Source organism: Musa acuminata, chromosome BXJ3-3 (assembly GCF_036884655.1).
Source record: "Musa acuminata AAA Group cultivar baxijiao chromosome BXJ3-3, Cavendish_Baxijiao_AAA, whole genome shotgun sequence".
NCBI lineage: Eukaryota > Viridiplantae > Streptophyta > Magnoliopsida > Zingiberales > Musaceae > Musa > Musa acuminata.
Window position 1 is genome coordinate 6,075,891 of NC_088351.1, and position 23,056 is coordinate 6,098,946.

Here is a 23,056-nt window from a genome sequence, read left to right on the forward strand (position 1 = left end):
CTCCCTTTTTATCCTGGATTTGTCCCTTTTTGGTTTTAAGAGAGAGAGAGAGAGGAGGAAGCAGCGGGGATACGATCGGCCGATTAATTGCTCCTTAGGGTTTCTCCTTTTCCCCTAACGTCTTCCTCTGGTCCTCTCATTCGATCCCATCCCTTCGGAACCGCGCTGCTGATCGATCCCGGAGGTCCGGGTGATGTGAGGCGGGGGAGGGTTTATTCGGATTGTCTCTGGCGGATGGCAGAGGGCCGGCGATACGCTCTCAATCCTCAGCTAGGTCGGTTCTGCACCACCCACATGACATCGAATACCATTTCCTTTTTCCTAGGATATAATTGCGGTGTGTTTTTGGGATGTTTGGTAGAATCCAATAACGTGTTTATCGTTTCTCCTTGAAACCGTTTTAGAGTAGGTTTTGAGTATACGTCAATATGAGCACTTTGTTAATGCTACTCTTGTAACCTAATACTGTTTCACTTTGCTGAAGAAGCTGTCATGGTGGTTTGCAAGCTCCACCTTGGTGGGTCTTGGGCAGCCTTGCTAAGTTATGTGCTTTCCCCCCTGTTTAGTGCGTATTGTGATGTCTTTGGCTAGTTTTGATCTTGTTTACTTCCAGAGGTGGGCATTTTTTGATGCATCTTTTTCCTTTATTTTTTCACATGATTGTTTTCAGCAAATAGAGTAAACTAAATTTTGCATTGTTTGGAAATTATGTAAGGCTTCAATTTGTGCCACGAACTACCTTAATGTCTAGCGCATTGCTCAATTGATTCAATTCATACTTGCATGTTGTTTCTCTTCCATGGACATGGAAGGTCAAAAGAGTGTCTCTATTTCCTTGTATCTTTTTTCATATTCTTATTCACAAGAATGCTGTATTTTGTGATTATTGTTCACAATAAATTATAGTTTACTGTTGAGTTGCTGCTAATAAGATTTTGAAACTAAATTTATGTGAAATATTTGTCGTACATGTGTAAGTTGAGAAATTAAACCTTTTTTTGTGTATTGTCGTTGTCATGGCATTTGAGAACTAAGATCCAAATTTGTCTTTTCTCTTTTGGGCAGACATTGCACAGATTTTGCAAGAGGCAAAAAGTCGTTGGCTTCGTCCAAGTGAGATTTGTGAAATCCTCCGCAACTATCAGAGGTTCAATTTGACTCCAGATCCGCCTTACAAACCTCCTGGTACATATCACAGTATTTACCATTTTTTTAAAAGAACTATTTGAAAGGCAATTTTATTTTGTAGTTGTAACTTTTAGGCTCATATTGTAATTACAACAAAAAAACTCCTGCTAGCTTTGTTTTTAAGTCATGCTTATGATGATTTTGGCATTCTAGGTTCACTTTCATGGATTTCAATTTTTTTTTCCTTTTAAGGATTTTGTTGAATCGTAATTTGTAAAGCGTAAACTACATACTAGCCTCAATTACACAATAAGACTGTTAGCCTCTGTATCGTGGAGGAAAATTTCCACTCTTGTTTTACTGCTAAAAAAATAAAATCCATACGTTGGGTAGTAGATTCAACACAGACTCAACCAGTTTGATTTGGGCCAGACGAATTGCTGGGCCCAAGCGCATGCCTAGGCAACGACCAATCAGAATGCCTCACCTGAAACATTTTGAGATGCTTGGCGTGTCTTCTCGCTTGGGCTCCTAGGGTAGCACTACATAATAACACTGTGGGATGCCTAAATTGTGGATTTGATATGTATGTATGAACCTCTAAAATAGGTGGCATGCAAGGAAGTGGACCTACGTATGTTTTGGTTAGACTAGGATCACAATGTGAGTTAATTCAAATTACTGTTGTGAGGAAAGCTAGATAAAATTGTGACAAAGTTTATGTTAGAAACAAGTAAAAAAGATGTAGTGGCTCGTAGTTTGGTTTGTCATAGTAAACAGAGTATTTTGGGAAGAATTAAAATATTTGGGATATATTAAGTGTGCATCTTATGCTTGGAAATTCCTATTTAATCCTTTGTGTATTCTTTTTTTGTTATTCCCTAGCTTCATACCATTATGATCTTGAATTATCTTAATTTTCAAACTTGGATGATTCCTATTTGTATAAGGATCAGCTGAGGGCGATCAAATCTTTCCCAAGAAAAAGGGTTTTTTGAGTAACCAATGGGAAATTATCCATGGCCGATGAGAAATTGGTTGATTTTAAGAAATAGAATAGAAATCACTTAAGTGCCCTTAGCTGCATTCTTTCTAGGAGCCAGCATCGAGAAAAATAGCGAGGAAAGATAGAGTCAAAAGTTTGGAAGAGGAACAGAGAGAAAGAGAGAGGATTAAAGTGAGAGTTCTATGTCATCGGGTAAATACAGCCTGTTGTGCAATTGCGTAGTCATGCCTCATGCCACCCTTCTTCGCATCACATAGCTCGCTTGAGTGCCCTTGCTTAACTTATTCACTTCCATATCAAACATGGTGGTTGGTTTAGGTGAGATCATAAGGAAAACCCAATAAGTTGTAACAACACAACTTATATTACACATGCAGTTATCTATATCTACATATTATATATTGGATTGTGTACAGAATTTTGATTTCATGACCCATGGGTGTTAAACTTTTATTTCCTTGAACTTCATTCAGCAATGCACATTTATCGCAGAGAAACCACCCGAGTTGATTGGTACACATTTAATTGGAAAGTCTCTCTGTTTTCTTTTCCCACTTAACCACTGATCGTCAAAGAAGAATGAATTCTGATCAAAATCTTGTAATTCATATATGTTTGTAGCAGATGAATTTGATTTTTTTTTCTCATATACAGAGATATTTGCCGAACTACAATTTGCCACAATCAAGACCTCGAACCTTGATCGTGTTGTTTTTCACAAACTTGACTTTCTAGACTTTTTCATTGGATGGCCAATGTCTTCCATTTATAATATGTAACACCATAATAGCCAGCTGATAGATCTGGAGTTCTATAGGTGGTTCTTTGTTTTTATTTGATCGCAAAGCACTCCGATATTTTCGGAAAGATGGCCATAATTGGAGAAAGAAGAGAGATGGAAAAACTGTTCGAGAAGCTCATGAAAAGCTAAAGGTATGATACTGCTTCATTTCAGTTTTTTCCCTTAATATAAGTGGATATCTCATTAGGTTGCAATGTAAATTAATGAATAACTACCGTCAATTGCAATTTGAAAAGTGAATCCTAGAGTTCTAGAATTTGTTAAATATTGTTTTCTGTTGATTTGATTTGTCCTTTTCTCACTGGTTTGGAAATGGATGATACTTGATATGTTGCTTAAGCTCTGTTTTTAAAGCCTTATGTTAAACTGGAAATTTTCTTGTGTGTTTTTTATGAGTATTGTTTGCTTCTACATAATAAGTCTTCTAAACAAGGTTATAATTCAGTGTACTATCTGTGGTCATGAAACTTCTCGATGATTCATTTGTGAATTTTTTCATGGTGAAGATATTAAATTTACTTTGTCTATGGTTATTTTAGCCTAAGTTGTTGGCGGGAGTTCTTAATATTCTGAATGTGTTACCTTTCATCTTTGGATATTGCACTATGTTATATTTTATTAGCATTTTTTATTAGTTTAGTTGCAATAACTTGGCACATTAAAATTGGTAAGAAGGAATAATGATTTTATGTTCTTTCTGCTTGCCAGTGAAGAATGTATTTATGCTCCTGTTTCTTAATTTTTGTCATATTTAGTGAATGAGCAACACAAGCAGCTCTTGGGGGTTCTCACGCACCCGATATAACCAAATGAACACACAATTATAAACTTGTTTTGTATGCTCAGTGCACCTGTTGTGCACACCACACATACAGTTTATGCATTACTGACATTTCAAAACCCCCAAGCCTGTTTTGTGATGCAAGAATTTTTGGAATTGTCATGGTTATATTTGGCATCTAGAAAGAACTTTATCTTGTTTGCGTCGATATAAAATATCACAACAGATTTTATCTCGTAGGCTGCATCTGTTTCACTTTCCATAGATCCTGTTGTCACAGGATCTAATTCAGTGGCTTCACTTTAAGAGTTTCAAGTAAATATGGTTGAAGCTAAAGATGCCATTGCACTACTGAGTCGTTGTTTTGTTACGGGAATTATCTTTTCTTTCTGATTCTTTTTTATCATCAGTGTGGAAGTGTTGATGTGCTTCATTGCTACTATGCCCATGGTGAGGACAATGAAAATTTCCAGAGACGAAGCTATTGGATGCTTGATGGGTGAGTATAGCTTTTCTAGTGAATTAGATTCAGTCATCTGTACCAGTTAATTATGCCTTGTCAGATAATAAAGTTCTATGTTGGTAGTGAAGATTGTTTTATTAGTTTTCTCCTCTCTTATTTTTGATGTTTGAGTTGGAGGTACCTAGAGGTTTTGACAGTTCCTATGTGGTCACTGGATGCAGATACAAGTAATGTGCCTAATGTTAGGCTTGTGGCTAAATGTAATAATGAACACCAAAATGATAAATACATATGGACAAGGTTGGAAAAGAGAGAAGTCCTTGTTCAAACTTTAAAGTTAAATCATGAACTGCTAGTGGAACCATAAAACAATCAGGAGAACCGATGAGTAATCATGACATTATGCTAAGGCTATGACTCATGGAACATAGTGGAAATATAGTATTGCTAATTGATCATCACATGTCACTGATATTAGAGACTTAAAGAAAGTGGTCATAACTTTCTACACCAAAAGAAGAATTGCCAAGTGCATGCCAAAATTTTCTGTGCATGACACTGATTGTGCACCATGTTGATTTATACGCCATACCCATCCGATAAGCAGTCACTGGACCTAGCAAAACCTACACAAAATAAGTCAATGCATGAGACCAAGGGTAAGTTCATTTTTCTGGGGTTTGTAGAGGAAAGGCACATGGAACAGCACACAAATTGCACTGGAAACTCAGAAACTTATATTCAAACTGAAAAAGGTTACAATTGACAAGTGGCAGCCGATAAAAAGAGGTAGGATTAAGGACAAAAATGGTGGCCCAAGGATTCTGCAAGTCAAACAACTCTCTTAATTGATCTTGACCCCTTCCGATTGCTATCCAAGGGGTTCATCTGCCAAATCTCATCTCAAGGTGTTGAGACATGACAATATTTTTGGAAAATGTTTTCTTTGCTAAATTATTGCAAAGGTCTGTGGCATTGCAAAACCCAAACAGTGTCATGGTAAAAAACCGTTTTCTGAAACCTGATAATGACCATGAAGTATATACAGGTGTTTTATTAGGCTCCAAGGACTAAACAATGTGACAAAATATTACATATCAACATGTACATTCCTGACATACTTCTCACTTGAAAATATCAATGCCCGTATCAATGCCTTTTTATATGATGTGAACCAATCTTTCTTGTTTTTTCCGTTCTTCTTGATAATCCCTACTTGTTTAGTAACGGGAAAGGGCCTTCATATTTGTTTATAACTTGTTTGTGTTCTTTCTGAAAGAATTTGAGAGATCCAGGTGAGAATTTCGTCGGCACCATATTGCCTTTCTTGAACTTTTGAAGCCTTGTTTTGAAATTGTCCCTTTTTCTTATGTTCTTGATGATGTATTTTTTCCAATAATCTTGTGCAATCTTAGCTTTTTGGTGCAACTCCTTGGTTACATAATATGCACAATATTATTTCTGGAGTGCCCAATGACCACATTATGGTGTTGCCGTTTGTTAATGGTCGATGATTTTGAAAGGGCTCTCATTAATGCAGAGCTCTACTGCAATTTGTACAAGAATTGGGTGATATTTATAAGTTTTGTTCGATTTCAGTGGTTAGCATTTACACAGTGCTATAGATATTTCTCTAAATAGCATGGATTCATTTAATTTGGTTGTTTTGTGGCGCCAACTTTGATTCCAATAGCGTTTTGAGTTACATCTGGAACTGCCCTTTTAATATTACTAACTATTATTTATGGATTTCCTACACTATCCTTATGACGGGTCTTGTTGTCTTCTCTGTTGAGTAGTACCGAGTTGCAGGAATGAATGGTGCATGTTTAGAGAAACAATTAACTAGCAAAATCTACCTGAACTCCCTCGATTTTGGGAATTGTGAGGTGAGATTGAGCGGGACACTCTTCCATGATCACATAATCACAAAAAAGAGTTCCTACAATATCTTAGGCTTATATATCTCCAACTTGTCATGTTGGTATGTGAGACATGTTTGCACAAAAAAACCCCTTTCCAAAAGGGTAAGGGTTCAGTGTATCTGTGTGTCCTCTGCCAGAATGTACATGTTCACACCTAAGTTATCCACTGAGGCATGTATAATGAGTCCAACTTGGTTTGTCGTGTCTTTCCTGCCATTGATCAATTGCTTAAACATTGTATTTGTGGATCTATTTTGTGTATCTATTTAATTTTCAAGTGGAAGTGGAATTCCTCTTGATTCACGATCTCTGTAGCATCGAGTTGTAAGCCTGCCCATACCCATTTCTTGCTCAAGACAAAGACCGACATTTTCAAGGCTTGCCCAGGCTGATAGTCCTACATGTCGAATTTTGAGGGTTCCCTCATTAAGATTATTTTGGAGAGAGAGCTTATGTTAGATATGATATTCTTCATTCCAATCCCAAATTGCGGCCAAAGGAGATGACACATCCAAAAGTGTAGAGAATGATTGACTATACTCATCTCTCTCTCCATAGAGAATGAACAAGTGTTATTTCCTTTTTCTTCTGAACTTTAAAATGTTCTTTTGTGATGTTATGCTTCTGACTTCTATGTTCAACTAGATGACCCTTATTTCCTTGTTAATTTTCACCTGTATGCTTATTAAATATAAATGAATTTCGAGGTGATATCTTGTTTCTTCTAACAGTCAATATGAAAAAAATTTAATGCAATTTTAATATGGTGGTTTTGCAGGCAATTGGAACACATTGTTCTTGTGCATTATCGAGATGTGAATGAGGTGATTTTTCTAGCCTGCATTAATTACTCTATTAAATTCTCATATATGAGCTAATTCATTTATGTTTCTATCATAGTCCAACTTTTTGATTGTTGACCACATTCATTATTTTTCTTGCTTTTATATTCCCTCTCTTTTCTCTCGATATATACGCATCTTTGGACATGACACACAAAAAGCATGCCAACTCGACAAATTTTAGGAAAATAGGACACAACATGATAAAGACATGATGGCTCCACTAACCACTATGGTGATTAACAAATGCATATTTTTATCCTTTATAATGAATTTATGCGCTAAAATATATTTTTCTTTAGTATGTTTATGATGATTATATATTTCACTTGTACATGGAAGTTTTTTTTGCCACTGATCTAGATATTGTAGTCATAACAGTATTGTTAAAAGGCACCCAAGGTGCTCGCCTAGGTGCTCGGGCGAGGTGAGGCGTGGCCTGAGTGCCTTGCACAATGTCCGGACATGACACTTCAGTGAAGCTCTATCTGGGCACTCGCTTGAGCCTAGGCGCCAGGCGCCTGGGGTTGAGTGTCCAGTTGAATGTGAAGAATCAAACCAGATTGTCAACTCTGGTTCAATTAAACAGTTAAATAGTATCTTAGTTCAGTCAAACCAAGCATAGTAAACAAAACCCCATCCCCCTACAACCCACCTAAGCACAGTAAACTCTAGACTATCATCGTCGCTCTGACCCATCTTTGGTCTGCCATCGCTGCCTCTGTGAGCAGCTCCCTTCGCCGTCGATGGACAGGTTCGACGCTTCCTCTGTCATTGACGGATAGGTCCAAGGCTCCTGTCATTGCAATTTTCATGTTCCCTTCACCGATGAGGGATAGGTCTGTGGCTTCCTATGTCACCGACGGACACATATGAAGCTTCCTTAGCCCCCGACATCATCGTCTGCAGCTTCCTTTGCTGTTGCTGCTGCCATCTGCAAGTTTCTCTGCCACTGCTATCGTCGTTCGTAGCTTCCTTCGTTGTCATTGTCGCCATCCAAAGGTTCCTTCGTCACTGCTGTCCTCTCCTTCCCCACCTTTCACTGTTGGTAACTCCTCACCGCAGCTAGTTTTAACTTTTAAATAGTTTAAAACTGATATTAGTCCCTATTGAGAACTTTTAACCCTATTTAGAACTACTAATCCCTATTTAGTATTGTTACTCGTTATTTAAAAATGTTATTAGTCCTTATTTGGCACTTTTAATCTCTTTTAGAACTGTTATTAGGGTTTTAGAAATAATGCAAGTGTTCAAAGTTATATTAATATCAATTTAATGTTGTATTTTTTATTTTTATAATCATATTTATCAATCATATTATCTATTTTTATATTTTAATATTCTAGAGTGTTACGTTTCGCTCGGACGGGCGTCTAGCCTTTTCAAGCATTTTGCTGCCTAACACTTTTAAAAACACCGGGTCATACTATCATAGTAAATGCAATGCCCAAATTTCATGAATATTGCCACTGTTCAACATACTTGGTATCCTTATGGCTGTCAAATAATTGTTTTACACTAGCTTCATAAGTTAACATAATTATAGACAATGCACTTGTTATGTCTTTTCAAGCATCTGATGTATATAGGGTTATATTTTGGCAAGTGTCACTATCATTTGCATGGCGGCAGAGAACAGCATTCATTAGAAGAGGGTACATGCCTCATAGACTGTTGTACTTCTTTAGTTAGATGTGCAACCAGGGTTGTATAAACTATGAAAAACAGGTTATTCTTTCCTTTGATTTATTTCCATGTGTTTTATCACATAGCTTTTAAAATTTGGCTGAGTTGGTTTAGGTTCAGCAGAGAGCAAACTGATATTACCCAAGAATCAGGTATTAGTTTGAAATTGGTCAAAGTGGCAGAAGGTAAGCTGGATTGACTGATTTTTGTGGAAGAACAGGTGGTCCTCGTCTATGGCTGATTCCAGCTAAAATGTGTTAGAGAAGGAAGATAAAAAATGAAGGAAATTAGTTGATTGTAGTGTACTATTGCCGTTGCCACCTCAGTTTCTACATACTCCAGTGTAGCTGCAGTTGCATTGCCTATGGATCTGAGAGAGAAGAGGTTTGCTTGAGGATCCAAACTTTGAAAGAGAAATCTTTCCTCTTTTTTGCCTATTCAAAGTTAAATAATTAGTTAAATTGAGTTTAGGAATTAGTGCTATAAGTTATATTTCATGTGTTAGACTACTAATTCATAATATTTTGTCAATTATATGACATGTTATATATTGATATTCTGGAATATTTAGTTATTTGATGATATGTTATGTAATATACAGGATTATACATAATACATATAATATATAGCATATAAAATTTAAATATAATATTTTCTATAATAATATTAAATGTTTTTATAATTTTTGTAGAATATTTAAGATAATTTTTCTTGAATTATATTTTTATTTTTTTATGTTTGATGATTCTTCATTTAGTTAATTTTCAAATTCCCTCATTATGGTCCAACCTATACTAATTTTGTCACTGGCTGATCCTGATCTTGGTCCTGATTATGTCTCCGTGGTTCATGCCGCTACTACAATCTTAACAAATATGGTTTGCATTGCGTCAATGCTATTTTTCTTATTTTGGACTGCACATTTGCTGTATCATGTAACATTTGCAAGTATGTTTTTTGATGTATAAAAATCTTTCTATGTTGTCTTATTATGTGATGTATGCACAATAAAAAAAAAAACATCCTTGTTAACATTTTATATGACACATGAGTTCTGTCTCTGATATTGTATTGAAAATTATTTGTCTATGTTAACAGGCACATAATAATAATAATAATTATTATTATTAAAAATATGCATCCTCTGCACCTGGTAATAATCCATGTTGTGCAGACTCTCAAATAAATGATGCAACTTTTACTCTTGTGTTAGTTTTATTTGGAGTTGGAGAAAGGGAAAGGGCCACAACTGTTCTGTATTTGGTTTACATAATAAATGTTGTGACTATCTTTCTTTTCTCTAGGGAAGCAGGTCTACCATTCCCCATTTGTTAAATACTGATGCAATGAGAATGAGTCTCACAGATGGATCTCAAACCAGTTCTGCTGTTTGTTCTTATTTGGATCATCTTACTTTTCCAACCCAACCATCCTATGCAACAAGTGCCCATGCTGCTGATTGGAATCGCCAAGCTCCATCCTCTGAGTTTGAAGATGCAGAGTCTGGAGAGGAACATAGTGAAGCTTCACTTGCAGATTCTTTATCTCATTCAGGAATTCATGTTGCCTCATCTGCAAACCATACCGGGCAAGAAAACGTTGCTGGATGTAGTGGTTCCCTTGCTCATCTTCGTTCGAGCGATTCTATAGATACTGGAATCTTAGGTAGATTATTTGGTCCTTCGTCCGCAAACCAAGTGCCATTGCAAAATCTTATATTAGGTGAAGACCAACAAAAAAATTGTGAAGTTTCTCAAGGAGCTGGTAGTACCTATTAGCTTCTTACCTTTACTCCATGTATTATTTTGCTGTTGTATTTCACATTGTCATCATAATTAGATTATACACATGTATAAGTATATATATGTGTATACATACTGGTGCAGATGATTAAATGGAATATCAGTACTACTAGTAAAATTTATATTGGTTGTTCAAATTCCTTGGATTCCTTTAGCTTTATCTTCATCTCTTACTGTTCACCTAAATATGTTGTTGTGTAGGTTCACTCGGTGGTGCTAGTTTTGATCATCATACTGCAGCATCCAAGATGCCTGAATTTTTTAACATAAGCCGAAAGGATTCTGGCATGCTGGAAGAGAATGTTTCCATTGAACAAGCTAAGTGGTCTGTTAACATGCCTAAAATATTTCCAAATACCACCTCTGAGGGCAATGAGGTAGTCAAATATGTTGCTGATAGTGGCAATAGTATCTTAACTAGCGATCATCAAAAAACATCTATTGGAGAAGGCACAAAAGAGAATCAGGTATATGATCGAATTGTAAAATTTGCTGTTTGCATATTTTTTTTAAATTTTGTTGCCCCTTTGTAGTCGAGGATTCTTAGTCATCACTTATGAAAATCCTAAGTTCTTGCTTCATACTTCATTAATTCTATTAGATTTTTAGTTCATTTTTAAAGTTTCTTTGGTGCTATAGTACTCTTAGCTTTACAAATAGATATTAAATGGATCTAAGGTGATTTTTAGCCCGAAATAACCATGCAAGGGTGCGATGGGGTTTTCAATGTCATCGTGTATAATTGTACCAAATAGACATCTTAGTGGTTGGATTGCTTTTATACCACAATCTTTTAGATATTGCTAATATGCAATTCCAAGAAGCTAGGCGCTTATCATCTACCTTATGTTTATTTAGGAGGTTGCCACTTAAGCTTTTCCTGGAAGTCCTTATGAATTATATTTATAGCACTCAAGAAATACCTTATAATATTTCTTTGAAATTTGTGGTTTTGTGTTAAATTTGATTGCAAAGTTTTTCTTTTTCTCCAAAAAACCTGCTATTATGAAGTGATTGTTGTTAATTTGAACTCAAGTCAACACAAATGATGACTGACTTGCAATCCTTGATTGCAAAAGATGTCTTGAAAATTAAAGAATTTTGTAAAGTATTGGTGGGGTATTAAACTACCAACACAATTGGCATGATAGTTCCAACTTCCAACTCCTTACCACTATCATTTTTGTCCTTTATCTTGAATTTTGTCTTGATCACAGATATCGCTAGTTCCTTTATAAACCAAATTCCAACAAGTATGCTCCTGTTACATTCTATATTTATAGCTCATATACATTTAGCTGAAATTTGCATTCTTTTTATATGCTTGTAGATATTATGTTTGTTGCTTGTACATATAAAAACCTTTGTGTCCATGTGTCTGATTGGAATTGAGAATGTGCATCACATTGTGCAGGTTAAATTGGAAAATTCTGAGAATATAAGCAACCTTGATCATGGACACTTGGTCAATATACCAGGCTATATGTTTCAGGTGCCCAATACTAATCTTTCTCAGAGCACACTGCAAACCATAAACAATGGCAGCTCTAAGGTGACCGTTGCTTCTGACCAACCTCTGAGTTATGAAGCACAAATTTTATATGGTTTAAAGAAGTCACTGGAGAATGAGGGAGATTTGAAGAAGTTAGACAGCTTTGGAAGATGGATGAGCAAAGAAATCGGTAAGGATTGTGATGACTCACTGATGGCTTCAGACTCTTGCAACTACTGGAATGCAATGGATGCTCAGAATGATGATAAGGAGGTATCAAGTCTTTCTTCCCATATGCAGTTGGATATGGATTCACTAGGACCATCTCTTTCCCAGGAACAGCTATTCACTATTCATGACTTCTCACCGGATTGGGCTTTTTCTGGCGTTGAAACAAAGGTATTATCTACTTTCTGTGCCAACATAAATAAGCCCAGAAAGCATCTGTCTTGCGATCTTTTTATTTTTATTATGTGGGAGCACTTTTTTCAGATTCAGTTTATTACATCTCCATGGCTAACATCTTTTTACAGGTTCTGATCGCAGGTACCTTTCTAGGTAGTGTAGAGCCCAGGAGCATCAAATGGTCTTGTATGTTTGGTGAGTTTGAGGTGTCTGCTGAAGTTCTGACGAGTAATGTGATTCGTTGTAAAGCCCCTTTACATACACCTGGTCGGGTTCCATTTTATATTACATGCAGTAATAGGATAGCCTGTAGTGAGATTCGAGAATTTGAGTATCGTGAAAACTTTTCTAGCTTCTCTTCAGTGCCAGAAAGGGATTTAGAAGAAGTTAATCTTCAAGTGCGTTTTGCAAAGTTATTATTGACTGGGTTAGACCGGAACTGGCTGGTCTGCTCTGTTGAAAACTGTGAAAAGTGCTTCCTTAAACAAAAACTGTTGTTAATGCTAAGGGATCAGGAAAATGAGTGGAATGTTATCGACAAAGACTCTAAGGCCTTTCACAGTGATCTCAGGATACCTAAGGATGGATTGATTCAGAAGTTATTGAAGGGTAAACTATATGAGTGGTTGGTGTGTAAAGTTCATGAAGAAGGTAAAGGACCTAATGTTTTGGATGAGAATGGTCAAGGGGCTATCCACCTGGCTGCAGCTCTTGGTTATGAATGGGCAATGAGTCCTATAGTTTGTGCTGGAGTCAGTCCAAGTTTCAGAGATGTAATCGGTAGGACCGGGCTCCATTGGGCTGCATACTTTGGCAGGTTTGTTTATCATGCTTCAGAACTGTTTAGTGCAGAAAAAGTTCAACATCAATCATATTATCTGTTTTTCGTGTTTGTTATGTAAACTGAAAATGAACATTTACTCTATACCAATAATTAAGCATGAGCAGTTCGAAAAGTCTTAAGTAGTTTTAACTTTTTACTATCAAAGCTTAATTGTGCCAGTTTGTATGGAAGAAGAAATAAGTTAATGATGAAAATAAAGAAAATTAAGATGCACTTTTTGATATCATTGCTGCTGGGTGATTTGCCAGAAGAAATGCAGCTGACTATGGAGAAAATGTCACTTCCATTGTGAATTGTGGGTATGCAGAACAAGGATATCATGGATGTTATAGCATGTGCATGTTTGCAAGGGTGTAGGTAGAAGAAAGAAGGGGCAGGAGGGTGTGGACACCCTCTGAACTGGAAACTCCTACATGGGCCTTTCTTCTTCATTCTAGGTGTTAAACAAGGATAATGGTGCATATCTAAAACCAAAAGAAGAAAAACATTATGGAAACCATGATCTCTACTTAGTGGACACTATTTCTAGTAGGACTATGGATTTCAGTTTATTTTACTGATCACCTTCTATTTTGTACCATCTGAAATCCCTTATGTAGAACCTTTTAATCTTATTCGATGGCTAAACTAAAGTAGTTATCCTAAGTCATTCTGGATCTACATAATCTGTTCTCATCTATTCTCTTTAGGCATCGGCTATTTTCAATTTGTAGGTTATATGATCTGATGTTTATAATGGCTTAGTGTAGTACTTTTAATTGGGTTAATTACTAATGTTGCATTGTGACTCGTCTATTTTGTGTTACAGCCCTCCTACATTTATTTCTTTGCTCCACCTTTCTTTTTGTGCCCACAGATAGTCACATGTGAATGACGCATGCATCGTGACTTTGCATGTCACATGTCTTACTGCTCATTCATTGACATGTTCTTGCACCACAATAATGGAAATATGGTTTTGAAATGATAACTTTAGCAAATTAAGGTATTTCCCTTTTTGGTATACATAGGTGCTGAAGTGCATGTAAAGCTTATATTACAATAGGTGCTGAAGTGTATGTACAGCTTATATTACAGTTGTGTCAATTCTACTAATGTGTCACTTGACCATCTTCAGTTCTCTCTCTATCTTTGTATGTTTTCCAATTTGCTGATGTTTAGTACATCAACACACAACCTTAAGGTATTCTTGATGCATGCTTCTATCTCCTTCCCTCAGTCAAGGTTTTTTCTTGCCATGCATGCTTGGCACATACTACATACCAGGGTTCACCATTTCGGGCACCGGACTCGTCTTGGAGATTTGTCAAGTTGATATGTATCGATGTATATCGGTGTTTCTCAAAGGAAGAAAAAGAGGGAGAAGAGGAAGGGACGGTGGAGGAAGAAGGAAGAAAGTGGGAAGATCAGGAAGCAGCAGAGGAGTAAAAAGGAAAAAGAGGAAGAGGAAAGGAGACATTCTTGAGAAGTGATTAGGGCAAATATCTAGCGTGGTGATGTGCAGTGAGGTCGCAGCAAGTGGAGGTCGTCGGTAGTTGCCTGCGTGAGAAGCATCGATTGCAGCATTAGTTGCGTGGCGGTGTGCAACTTCCATTGCGACAAGCGGAGGTTGTGGCGGTGAGAAGTCGTAGTCGCAACATCAATCGCGTGAGAAGCTGAGGTAGCACGGAAGTGGGATTTAGGGTTTCCCACTTCCCTTCGATATGCTGGACCGAACCGGGATGGGTCCGCATATCGGTCAGTGCTTAGACCGGTATGTGTCGCCCTTTTCATACCAGTCCAGGCAAAACGGTGATCATTGCTACATACTATTATGTTTTAGTTATGCTAGCTTCTATGCTGACTCATGTGCACTCTTCAGGAATCCTTATTATCTACGCCACTCTTTATGTCTTGATTCTATGTAGATATATATACATCATACTCGGCTCTTCAAATGATAGTGTTATTTTCTGTCTATTTACTCACAGATCCATCTTAATCTCTGTATATAATTGTTTCACTTTAATATCCTTATTATTTCTGATGGGATTAATAATCTACATGCTTTTAGACAGACCAAAAAGTTTAATCCTAGCTGCATGATCTGATAATAATATAAATGCTTATAGAAACTTGTGAAGAGATGGAACAGGCAAGGAGTCCTGATTTTTCTGCAGCTATCTGTTTCCAAAGATCTAAATTTGGTATTGCAAATAGATTGCTGCATAATATTGTAGACGTATCAATTTGAAGTTGAGGCAAATTATGGATAAGGACAGATGCTTGATCACCTTTTTTACTTCTAGATATTGTTGTTAAATTGATTAGCAATATGACAGCAGTTTACTTATTTTCAATCAAAGGTGTAATTCTTTGTAATATACTTTTCAGACTACTCCAACCAAGTTTACGATGCGTTATATTTTACATTGCATCTTTTACTTGTAACCAACAGACTTAGTATTTATCTTTTTATTTTGTGCTGCCGTCACTTTTAGGTTCAAGAAGCTTTTTAGTTGGTGCTTCATTCCAAGAAGACAAGAACCTTATTTTGAATTTTTTTTGTTTTATTTAAAACATGCATTAAGTTGATAATTTACCTTATTCTTTAAGCTCCATGCCTGGATTTTTAACTATGATTTAGTCGTTGACTGATCAGAGAGGAGACAGTTGTTGAGTTAGTGAGGCTTGGAGCTGCTGCTGGTGCAGTTGAACACCCAACATCAAAAGTTCCTGCTGGTAAAACTGCTGCTGATTTAGCATCTAGTAGAGGACATAAAGGAATTGCTGGATACTTGGCCGAAGCAGATTTGACCAGCCATCTTTCTTCATTAACGGTAAAAGAAAGTGAGATGGGTAGACTTTCTGCAACTTTGGCTGCAGAAAAGGCCATCGAAAATGTACAAGAGCAAAACACAGTTTCTCTAGATGGTGGAAACGGGGAACAATTATCTCTGAGAGGGTCTCTAGCTGCTGTAAGAAATTCAGCTCAAGCTGCTGCACGAATTCAAGCTGCGTTTAGGCTTCATTCTTTCCGCCAAAGAAAATTAACAGATAGCAAAGACAAAGATACTGAGATCTCAGTTGATTTGATGGTTCGGTCCTATCTGAACAAGTTCCCCAAGATAAATCACTACAATGAATCTTTGCATATGGCTGCTGTTAAAATACAACAAAAATATCGTGGATGGAAGGGTCGTAAAGAGTTCTTGAAAATCCGTGACCGAATTGTGAAAATCCAGGTAAGTTTTGTTTGAGTTTTTGGGTGCTTTTTTATTTGTGTTTATACTGTTTGCTTCATTGATGGAAATGTTTCCTCGTTTTGTATGGTAGCTATATGTGTAAAATGCCTCCTTTCTCTGGTTTTTTGAAACATGGGTATGGCGCTTACAACTTTAGTTACATGTTTTTAGCATTCTATGGAACATCAGATTTGAGCTTCTTGCAACTTGTGAATGAATTTTATTGGATATCATGAATCGTAGGTCATATACATAAGCCAGTTCATGAAAACAAAGCTTATTGCTATCTTTTCATTTTATGCTGAAATTCTTTATGGAACTAGAATATTTGATATCAACGAAAAGTCCTAGATTACTAAACTTAAAGGTTCGTAGTTTTCTTGCATCTGACTTTCAAATAAAGGTTTATGAACACTAAGTTTTTCCAAACTCTTCTCTTCACTGGAACATTTGAGAAAATCCACGTGTTGACTTTACAAGTGATGCATTCTTCATTGCTGTGGTAATGCACTTTTCCAGCGGAATTAATTGTAAGAAATCTCTAGGAATAAGATGGATCGATGTGCTAACCCACTATTTGTACTTATAAGAAGGGAAAGCTCCACAATCTTCATGTAGGAAGCCTTTGGTTCTTTAGTGGAGAGCACTTTAGTTGGAGCTGTACGGTCCTTGGCCTCTTTGACATCCCCCTAGATGGAAGAAAATGTAAATGACTTTTTGTCGTAGATGAGAAAGGAAGCAATTGGCAGATAATTGTCACTCTTGTGATGTATGGTTTCGCATCCCACTTTATTTTCAGTAGCTCTATTATCTTGTTTATTGAGGGTGCTGTCCACTAATGTAAGGGAAAGTGATGTTGTGCTGGTAGTAATAGAAAGTACTGAGTCTCCATGCTTGAGAAGGTTGGCAAGAATCTCAATTCCTGATATTTAGAATGGAGTCCCCTCGTATTTAAAATCATATTTTCCTTCTATTCTACACCTACAACTTCTGTTCACTAATGTTTTCATTCATGAACAACCAGCCGTATACATTAATCTACACATTTAATAAAGTCTTCCTTTTATTATTATATAGTTTTATTTATGTGCCATATACTTACATATATCGGCTTATCATGTTGACTAGGCCTATCAGTCCATGGTTGGACTTATATGTACTGGTATCGTGTGTTACTACACCAAAAAAGGATTGATAAATCAATTGAAATAAAAAAACCCTATTTCAGGATTTTTTTATCCTAATTTATCGGTATATAAATTAAATTTAGGACATAAACAAGCATAAATAAGCCTTTAATTATCCATTCAACATGGTAGATTAAGCTCGTACAAAAAGTCAATACATGGTCAATCCAAGCTATTTTTTCTCAAATACTTTGTTAGATCTTAATATTTTTTATTAATCACTAATAAATCAAGAATACCAATATTCTTTACACCAATTGCATTACCAAGAATTTTCAACAATTAGAAAGAAAACAAAGAGATAAGTTGAAGACAAATTTCACGTAACTTCAGGTTTGAATTCCTCTTCATTATGTACATCAATAGGTTGATTTTCCCTTTAAGTGGAATTCTTAAAAGGAAATTTTGGATTAGCCTCTACTTGAGTACATGCACTTGACCTTAATCTTTATGTAAGTTCCTTAGAACCATAAAACATTTTTTGTTTCATGCATTATATAGTCAAATTGCAAAATTTGTTTTTTTTGGACAAAGCTCCTTGGTGCAGCCATTGACACAGTAGAGGAAAGGAAGAGGGCACAGTAGAAAGTACGTTATGATTCTAAGGGTGTTGCCCATAATTGCCATGGATGACAAGAAGAAATCCATGTATGTTTGCCCAAGTTTTAAAAATATTAATGTATACAATCCACTTGCTGTTTGCTGTATTTTTGTTCCATTTAAGGTTCTGGTCCTTGTACATGGACACAGATTCTTATCAAAACATGGGAAAATATAATTTTATTTCCCACGATTTCATTTTCCCTATAACTCTAACTCCATGGCTAGATGTGCTTTTAGAGTTTCTCGGAACAATTATAAAACATAAATCAATAAATCAGGATTTTCTGTTATAATATAATAAAAAAGCTTCATCTGCAAAGGGAATATTGAAGTCAGAATACTCAAAAATTCTCTCAAATAGCATGGAATAGACATCCATAGGGTTTCATGCTTTTGTGGTGTTTTCTAATAGGGAATATGTCTGTTGTATTTTCTTTGGGATATTATATGCTTTACACTAACTAGTTTAAGAGCATAAGTCAGGGGCTCATCAGTTTTATTTCAGGCACACGTGAGGGGTCATCAAGTTCGCAAGCAGTATAAGAAGGTAGTGTGGTCTGTTAGCATTGTTGAAAAGGCTATCTTACGTTGGAGGCGCAAAGGAGCTGGATTACGGGGCTTTCGAGCTGAGAATACAACTATATGCATTGAGGGAAAGGTTGGGGCAACTGACGAATATGATTTTCTCCGTCTTGGTCGGAGACAGAAGGTTGCTAGTGTGGAGAAAGCTTTGGCAAGAGTACAGTCAATGGCACGCCATCCAGAAGGCCGTGATCAGTACATGAGACTGGTGGCATGTTCTCGTAAATCAAAGGTATTTTGCAATTTTAACTGGAGTCTTGCTATTTACTGTTGTGCATTGTGCAATCTAGGAATTTACTGCAGTTAATTCACAGTGTCCGCACAAGCACCGCCACCACGTAGTTGATACTAGACAGGTGATTAATTACCTGAGCAGTGAGTCTATTCTTCTTGACATTTTTATTCCAATGGATTGTATATTAAGATTTGTGTTATTCCAGTTTCTATATTTGATGTGCTTTCTTTATTTTAAATCATGATTATTGTTTCTTTAGTAAATGCCAAGGAAACTCTTGAGATTTCTCATTAAATTTTCTTACTACAGCTAATATGTCATGTTTCTTTCTAGTTCCCAATTTTCTTTCTCGTATGTGATTGTTCATACATGGTTCTAATTTTCAATAAGCTCCAAGCAGAACTTATGATCAAATTGGTCACAGGTGGATATTGTCGGAATTTCTTACTGTTTAGATTTATTTTCAGTTAATCAAGAATGAAATGGGTAACATGCCTTCCTAAAATGCAGAAAGTGGTGAGAGTGGCCTTCCTATACATGCTAAGTAATGTTTTCCTTTTTATCTTTCCTGACTGATTCACCTATTCACATGTTCCACGATAATGCAGATGGTGGAAAATGATTTATAACTAAAAGGTAAAGTTGAGTTTAATAAGTTTAACAAGAGCATGCAAATATTTATGGTTTCTTGTTTCAATAATATTCTCCTAAATTAAGTTGAATATCTTCATTTTTTTTCCTATATGTGCAAGAAAATTTTGCAAAGTTCAGTTGATTGGAATTTGATGAAATTAAATAAAATTTTCTTCCTTGTACTTCTAAATTGAGTTGAATGTCAAAGTAGTTTAATCTTTTTCTATTTGTGCAAGAAAAATTGCAAAGTTAAATGAATTTGGAATTTGATAAAATTGAATGAAATTTGTAATTTTTTTCTTTATTAATTTTTATTGCAAAATTCTTAGCTTTACACACAAAGGAGCCACTATATAGTTTTGGATAGGGTAAGGAGTCTGGAGTGCCCATTTGCATATCTTAATTTTTATGATTTCACCTTGGTTAAATTTGAACATATAAGAAATCTTTTGTAAGGAATCATTGCTTTTTATTGTTCATTTTAATTTGCCCTATGCTTTGCTTCTCTAAATAGGTTCAATTGCAACCGTTGAATTATTTTTGTACAATGATACTATATCTATGATACAGGGGTTGTAATCTACAGCTATGATACACTGTTTAGTACTGCAATTGAGTTGCAGATGAGTTGGATGGATGCGGGTCTAGTTTAGGGTGCCACCATCAATATCAGAAGAGATGGTAGAATAAGTAGTCCTAGTGGGAAAAGATTACTTGTGGACAATGTTTTTAACAGCACTAGGCCCCAAAGCTAAGGCCCCAAAACGCTCGAGGCGCTAGGCACCCGCCCAAGCGACGCAAGGCGCTCCCAAATATTATAATTAAAATAATATGCGACTAAATAGAAATATGCTAAACAGGTTTATAGAGACCTATGTTAGAATTAAATTGCTCCAAAAGCATCTTGTTAACCAGGAAGTTTCATCAAGTAAAAGCTAAGGGAATTTCATGTATAAATCAAAGTGCATATTGCCTATGGTGTTGTAGGTACAACAAATATATTTAAACTACTCCAAACGAGTTGTTGCTCGTCTGTTTACAGTTTAATTAACAGGGGAATGGATGAAGCAATTTAATTAACAGGAAGGTGGGGGAAGTAGAGGGTGGAGAATGAAACTGCAGCTAGGAATGAATGAAGCTACACCGGAGTATGAAGGCAGCATATGACATTGTCGATGACAGTGGATGGAGCTGCAACGTTGGAGGGAGCGTGCTAAGGCCCAAACGAAGGCAATGGAAGAGGTTGTCGTTGGTGGCAGACATAGCTACTATAGCAGCAGACAGAGGTATAACGGTGGACAAGGTTTAGGGTTTAGCCGAGCTGTAGCGGTGAACCAGATTGGACGAGGTTGCCGATGGAGACGGGTAGAGTGAACAAAGGTGATAGATGTAAGGTTTCATTTCACCTTTGTTTTCTTTTCTTGGGTCGGGCAAGGGAGGGGGTTGGACAATGTTAGGGTAACTACGTTAGTTGGTTCGATTGAACCAAGTTCTACGTCTTATTGAACCAAAGTTTGAACCTGATCAAATTTAGCTCGGGCACTTGCCCGACGCGCCTGGTGCTTGGGTTCAGGCAAGCACCTGAGTAGCACTTCATTGAAGTGCAATGCCTAGGGTTTTTGCGAGGTGTTTGGGCCTTGCCTTTCCTCACCCTAGAGCCTAGGCGAGCGCCTTTTGAAAATACTGTTTGTGGATAGGTGCAAGGGGCTTGTCAAGAGTTGTACTGTTTTTGGTGCTTTGCATTTACACATGCAATCCACTAGGAATCGTTCTGCATCATGCATTCAACGTGTACTGTTATTATTGGTGCTTTGCACCTCTTACACATGGGATCCACTATGAATCACTCTGGGTTATGCATTCAACCCTGATGAGGGCATCAAATTTGAATGCAAAATATTATTTTACCTTGATTAGTATTTCATTGGGAGTTGTGGATGGGCTAGATTGACATGCAGGCAAACACTTGAAACCACCTACCGGCACTGCATGCATGCAGCTTGGATGCATGACACATGCATGCATGCATGTAGTGGGGCAGATGGTTTTGGCTTTGGTCTTCTTTTTATTTTTCTTCATCCGATTCATGGATAATGAAATTTTAATCACATGATTATGGTATCTAGTTCTTAACAAAGTGGATGTCTCATTTTAGGATTGGGGTCCGGTTGCTCATAAGTATTATACTATTTGGGTTGACTAAATGAATCCCTTGGCACCAATGTTCCGTGGTTACACCAACAATGTACTGATTTGAAGTTCATGTTCAAAGCTGGTAGTTAGCTATGAAATTAAACTACCTCTTGTTTTACTAGTTCAGAACCTGGTAATAATAATCTCCAAATCATTGAAAATTTATTAAATTGTTCACAAGTTTTTACTCGTCCAATGTATTTGCTAAGTTAGTCTCAACAAGCAAACTAATAAAAATTAATTGATTATTGTTCAGTTATTCACTAACTCCTGATTGTATATAGCCCACAACTTGGTAGAACCTTGTAGCAACACCAGGATGTTTTAATTTAGTTATATGTTTCTTTAAATTCTTATCAACAAAGGAGTTGCAGATTTGGCTATTGTTAAGATTCTGAAAATGAAATAAACATTTGCAGTTATATGAATTCATTTACATAAGATATGTTACTGTGTGAGTTATTCTGTTTAGTCATATTCGTTTTACTATTTTCCTTTCTATCTGTTTTGATTTCTCTTTCAAGTTGATTTTGCCTATTAATATTCATTGTGTTGTTGCACAACCTTGATAAAACCTAAAACGTTGTTCACAGCTGGGAGACGAAGGTGGTGGCTCAGCCCAACTTCAAAACACCGAAGAAGAAAATGGTGGGGGCTGATCTAATCGCACCATCCACGCTGAGCTACAACGACCATATTTGTGATTTCTGGGCGTTAAGAGGCGTCGGGGAGTTTGGGGAATTTGCACAAATCTCGTTCCTGTAAATATTGCTTATATGTAATGGATAAGATGTAAAGATTTGTCCTTTCCTTTTTGATAAGGCTGAAGAGAAGTGCAGAAAGAAGCTGGTATTTCTCTCTGGCAAGCAGCAGTCAATTCATTCACCTGTCGATTCCATGTGCAGCATATTGTAATATTGGTTCGTCACTTCGCACTTCTGAGGCGTTTTATACCCTACCGAGTCAACTCGAAACATGCCGTGGATTCGAGCAGATTTGATGCGGTGGCTGACGATGGATGCAATCGATGCATGTGACACCGTTTATAATTACAATAAAACTGGTCTCCCAGGTTGGTCCACTTGGCAAGTTTAATATTAACCCTTCTCCCGAAATATCCTGGCCATCGATCCTATCATATTGATTTCACATTTGTGGCTAGGATCATCCAGGAGTAGGAGCGGAGTGCCCTTCCGTTCTCAGCTGAGCATCCGAGGAACCAG

The 23,056-nt window shown here is 36.7% G+C and overlaps 1 protein-coding gene across 5 annotated transcripts; it reads left to right on the forward strand.

Annotated features, from left to right (window-relative positions):
- LOC103977674 (calmodulin-binding transcription activator 1) lies at positions 1-22,718 on the forward strand. 5 transcript variants are annotated; one of them, XM_009393251.3, is made up of 12 exons: positions 4-274; positions 1,066-1,185; positions 2,952-3,067; positions 4,128-4,216; positions 6,884-6,929; positions 9,938-10,397; positions 10,637-10,902; positions 11,850-12,326; positions 12,461-13,149; positions 15,818-16,400; positions 18,696-19,004; positions 22,427-22,718. In XM_009393251.3, the coding sequence occupies exons 1-12, from the start codon at positions 235-237 to the stop codon at positions 22,490-22,492; spliced, it is 3,261 nt and encodes a 1,086-aa protein (XP_009391526.2). In that variant the 5' UTR covers positions 4-234; the 3' UTR covers positions 22,493-22,718. The 5 variants fall into 5 exon arrangements, with proteins under 5 accessions (XP_065000252.1, XP_009391526.2, XP_009391527.2 ...); XM_009393252.3 differs by having other exon boundaries at positions 9,938-10,355; XM_009393253.3 differs by having other exon boundaries at positions 9,938-10,298.
- The last annotated feature ends 338 nt before the right edge of the window (positions 22,719-23,056 follow it).

Coding starts and splice junctions, on each gene's coding strand:
- LOC103977674 (XM_009393251.3), top strand. CDS start 235: ATGGCAGAGGGCCGGCGATACGCTCTCAATCCTCAGCTAG. Junction 6,930..9,937: donor ATTATCGAGATGTGAATGAG/GTGATTTTTCTA, acceptor TCTTTTCTCTAG/GGAAGCAGGTCTACCATTCC. Junction 19,005..22,426: donor CATGTTCTCGTAAATCAAAG/GTATTTTGCAAT, acceptor CGTTGTTCACAG/CTGGGAGACGAAGGTGGTGG.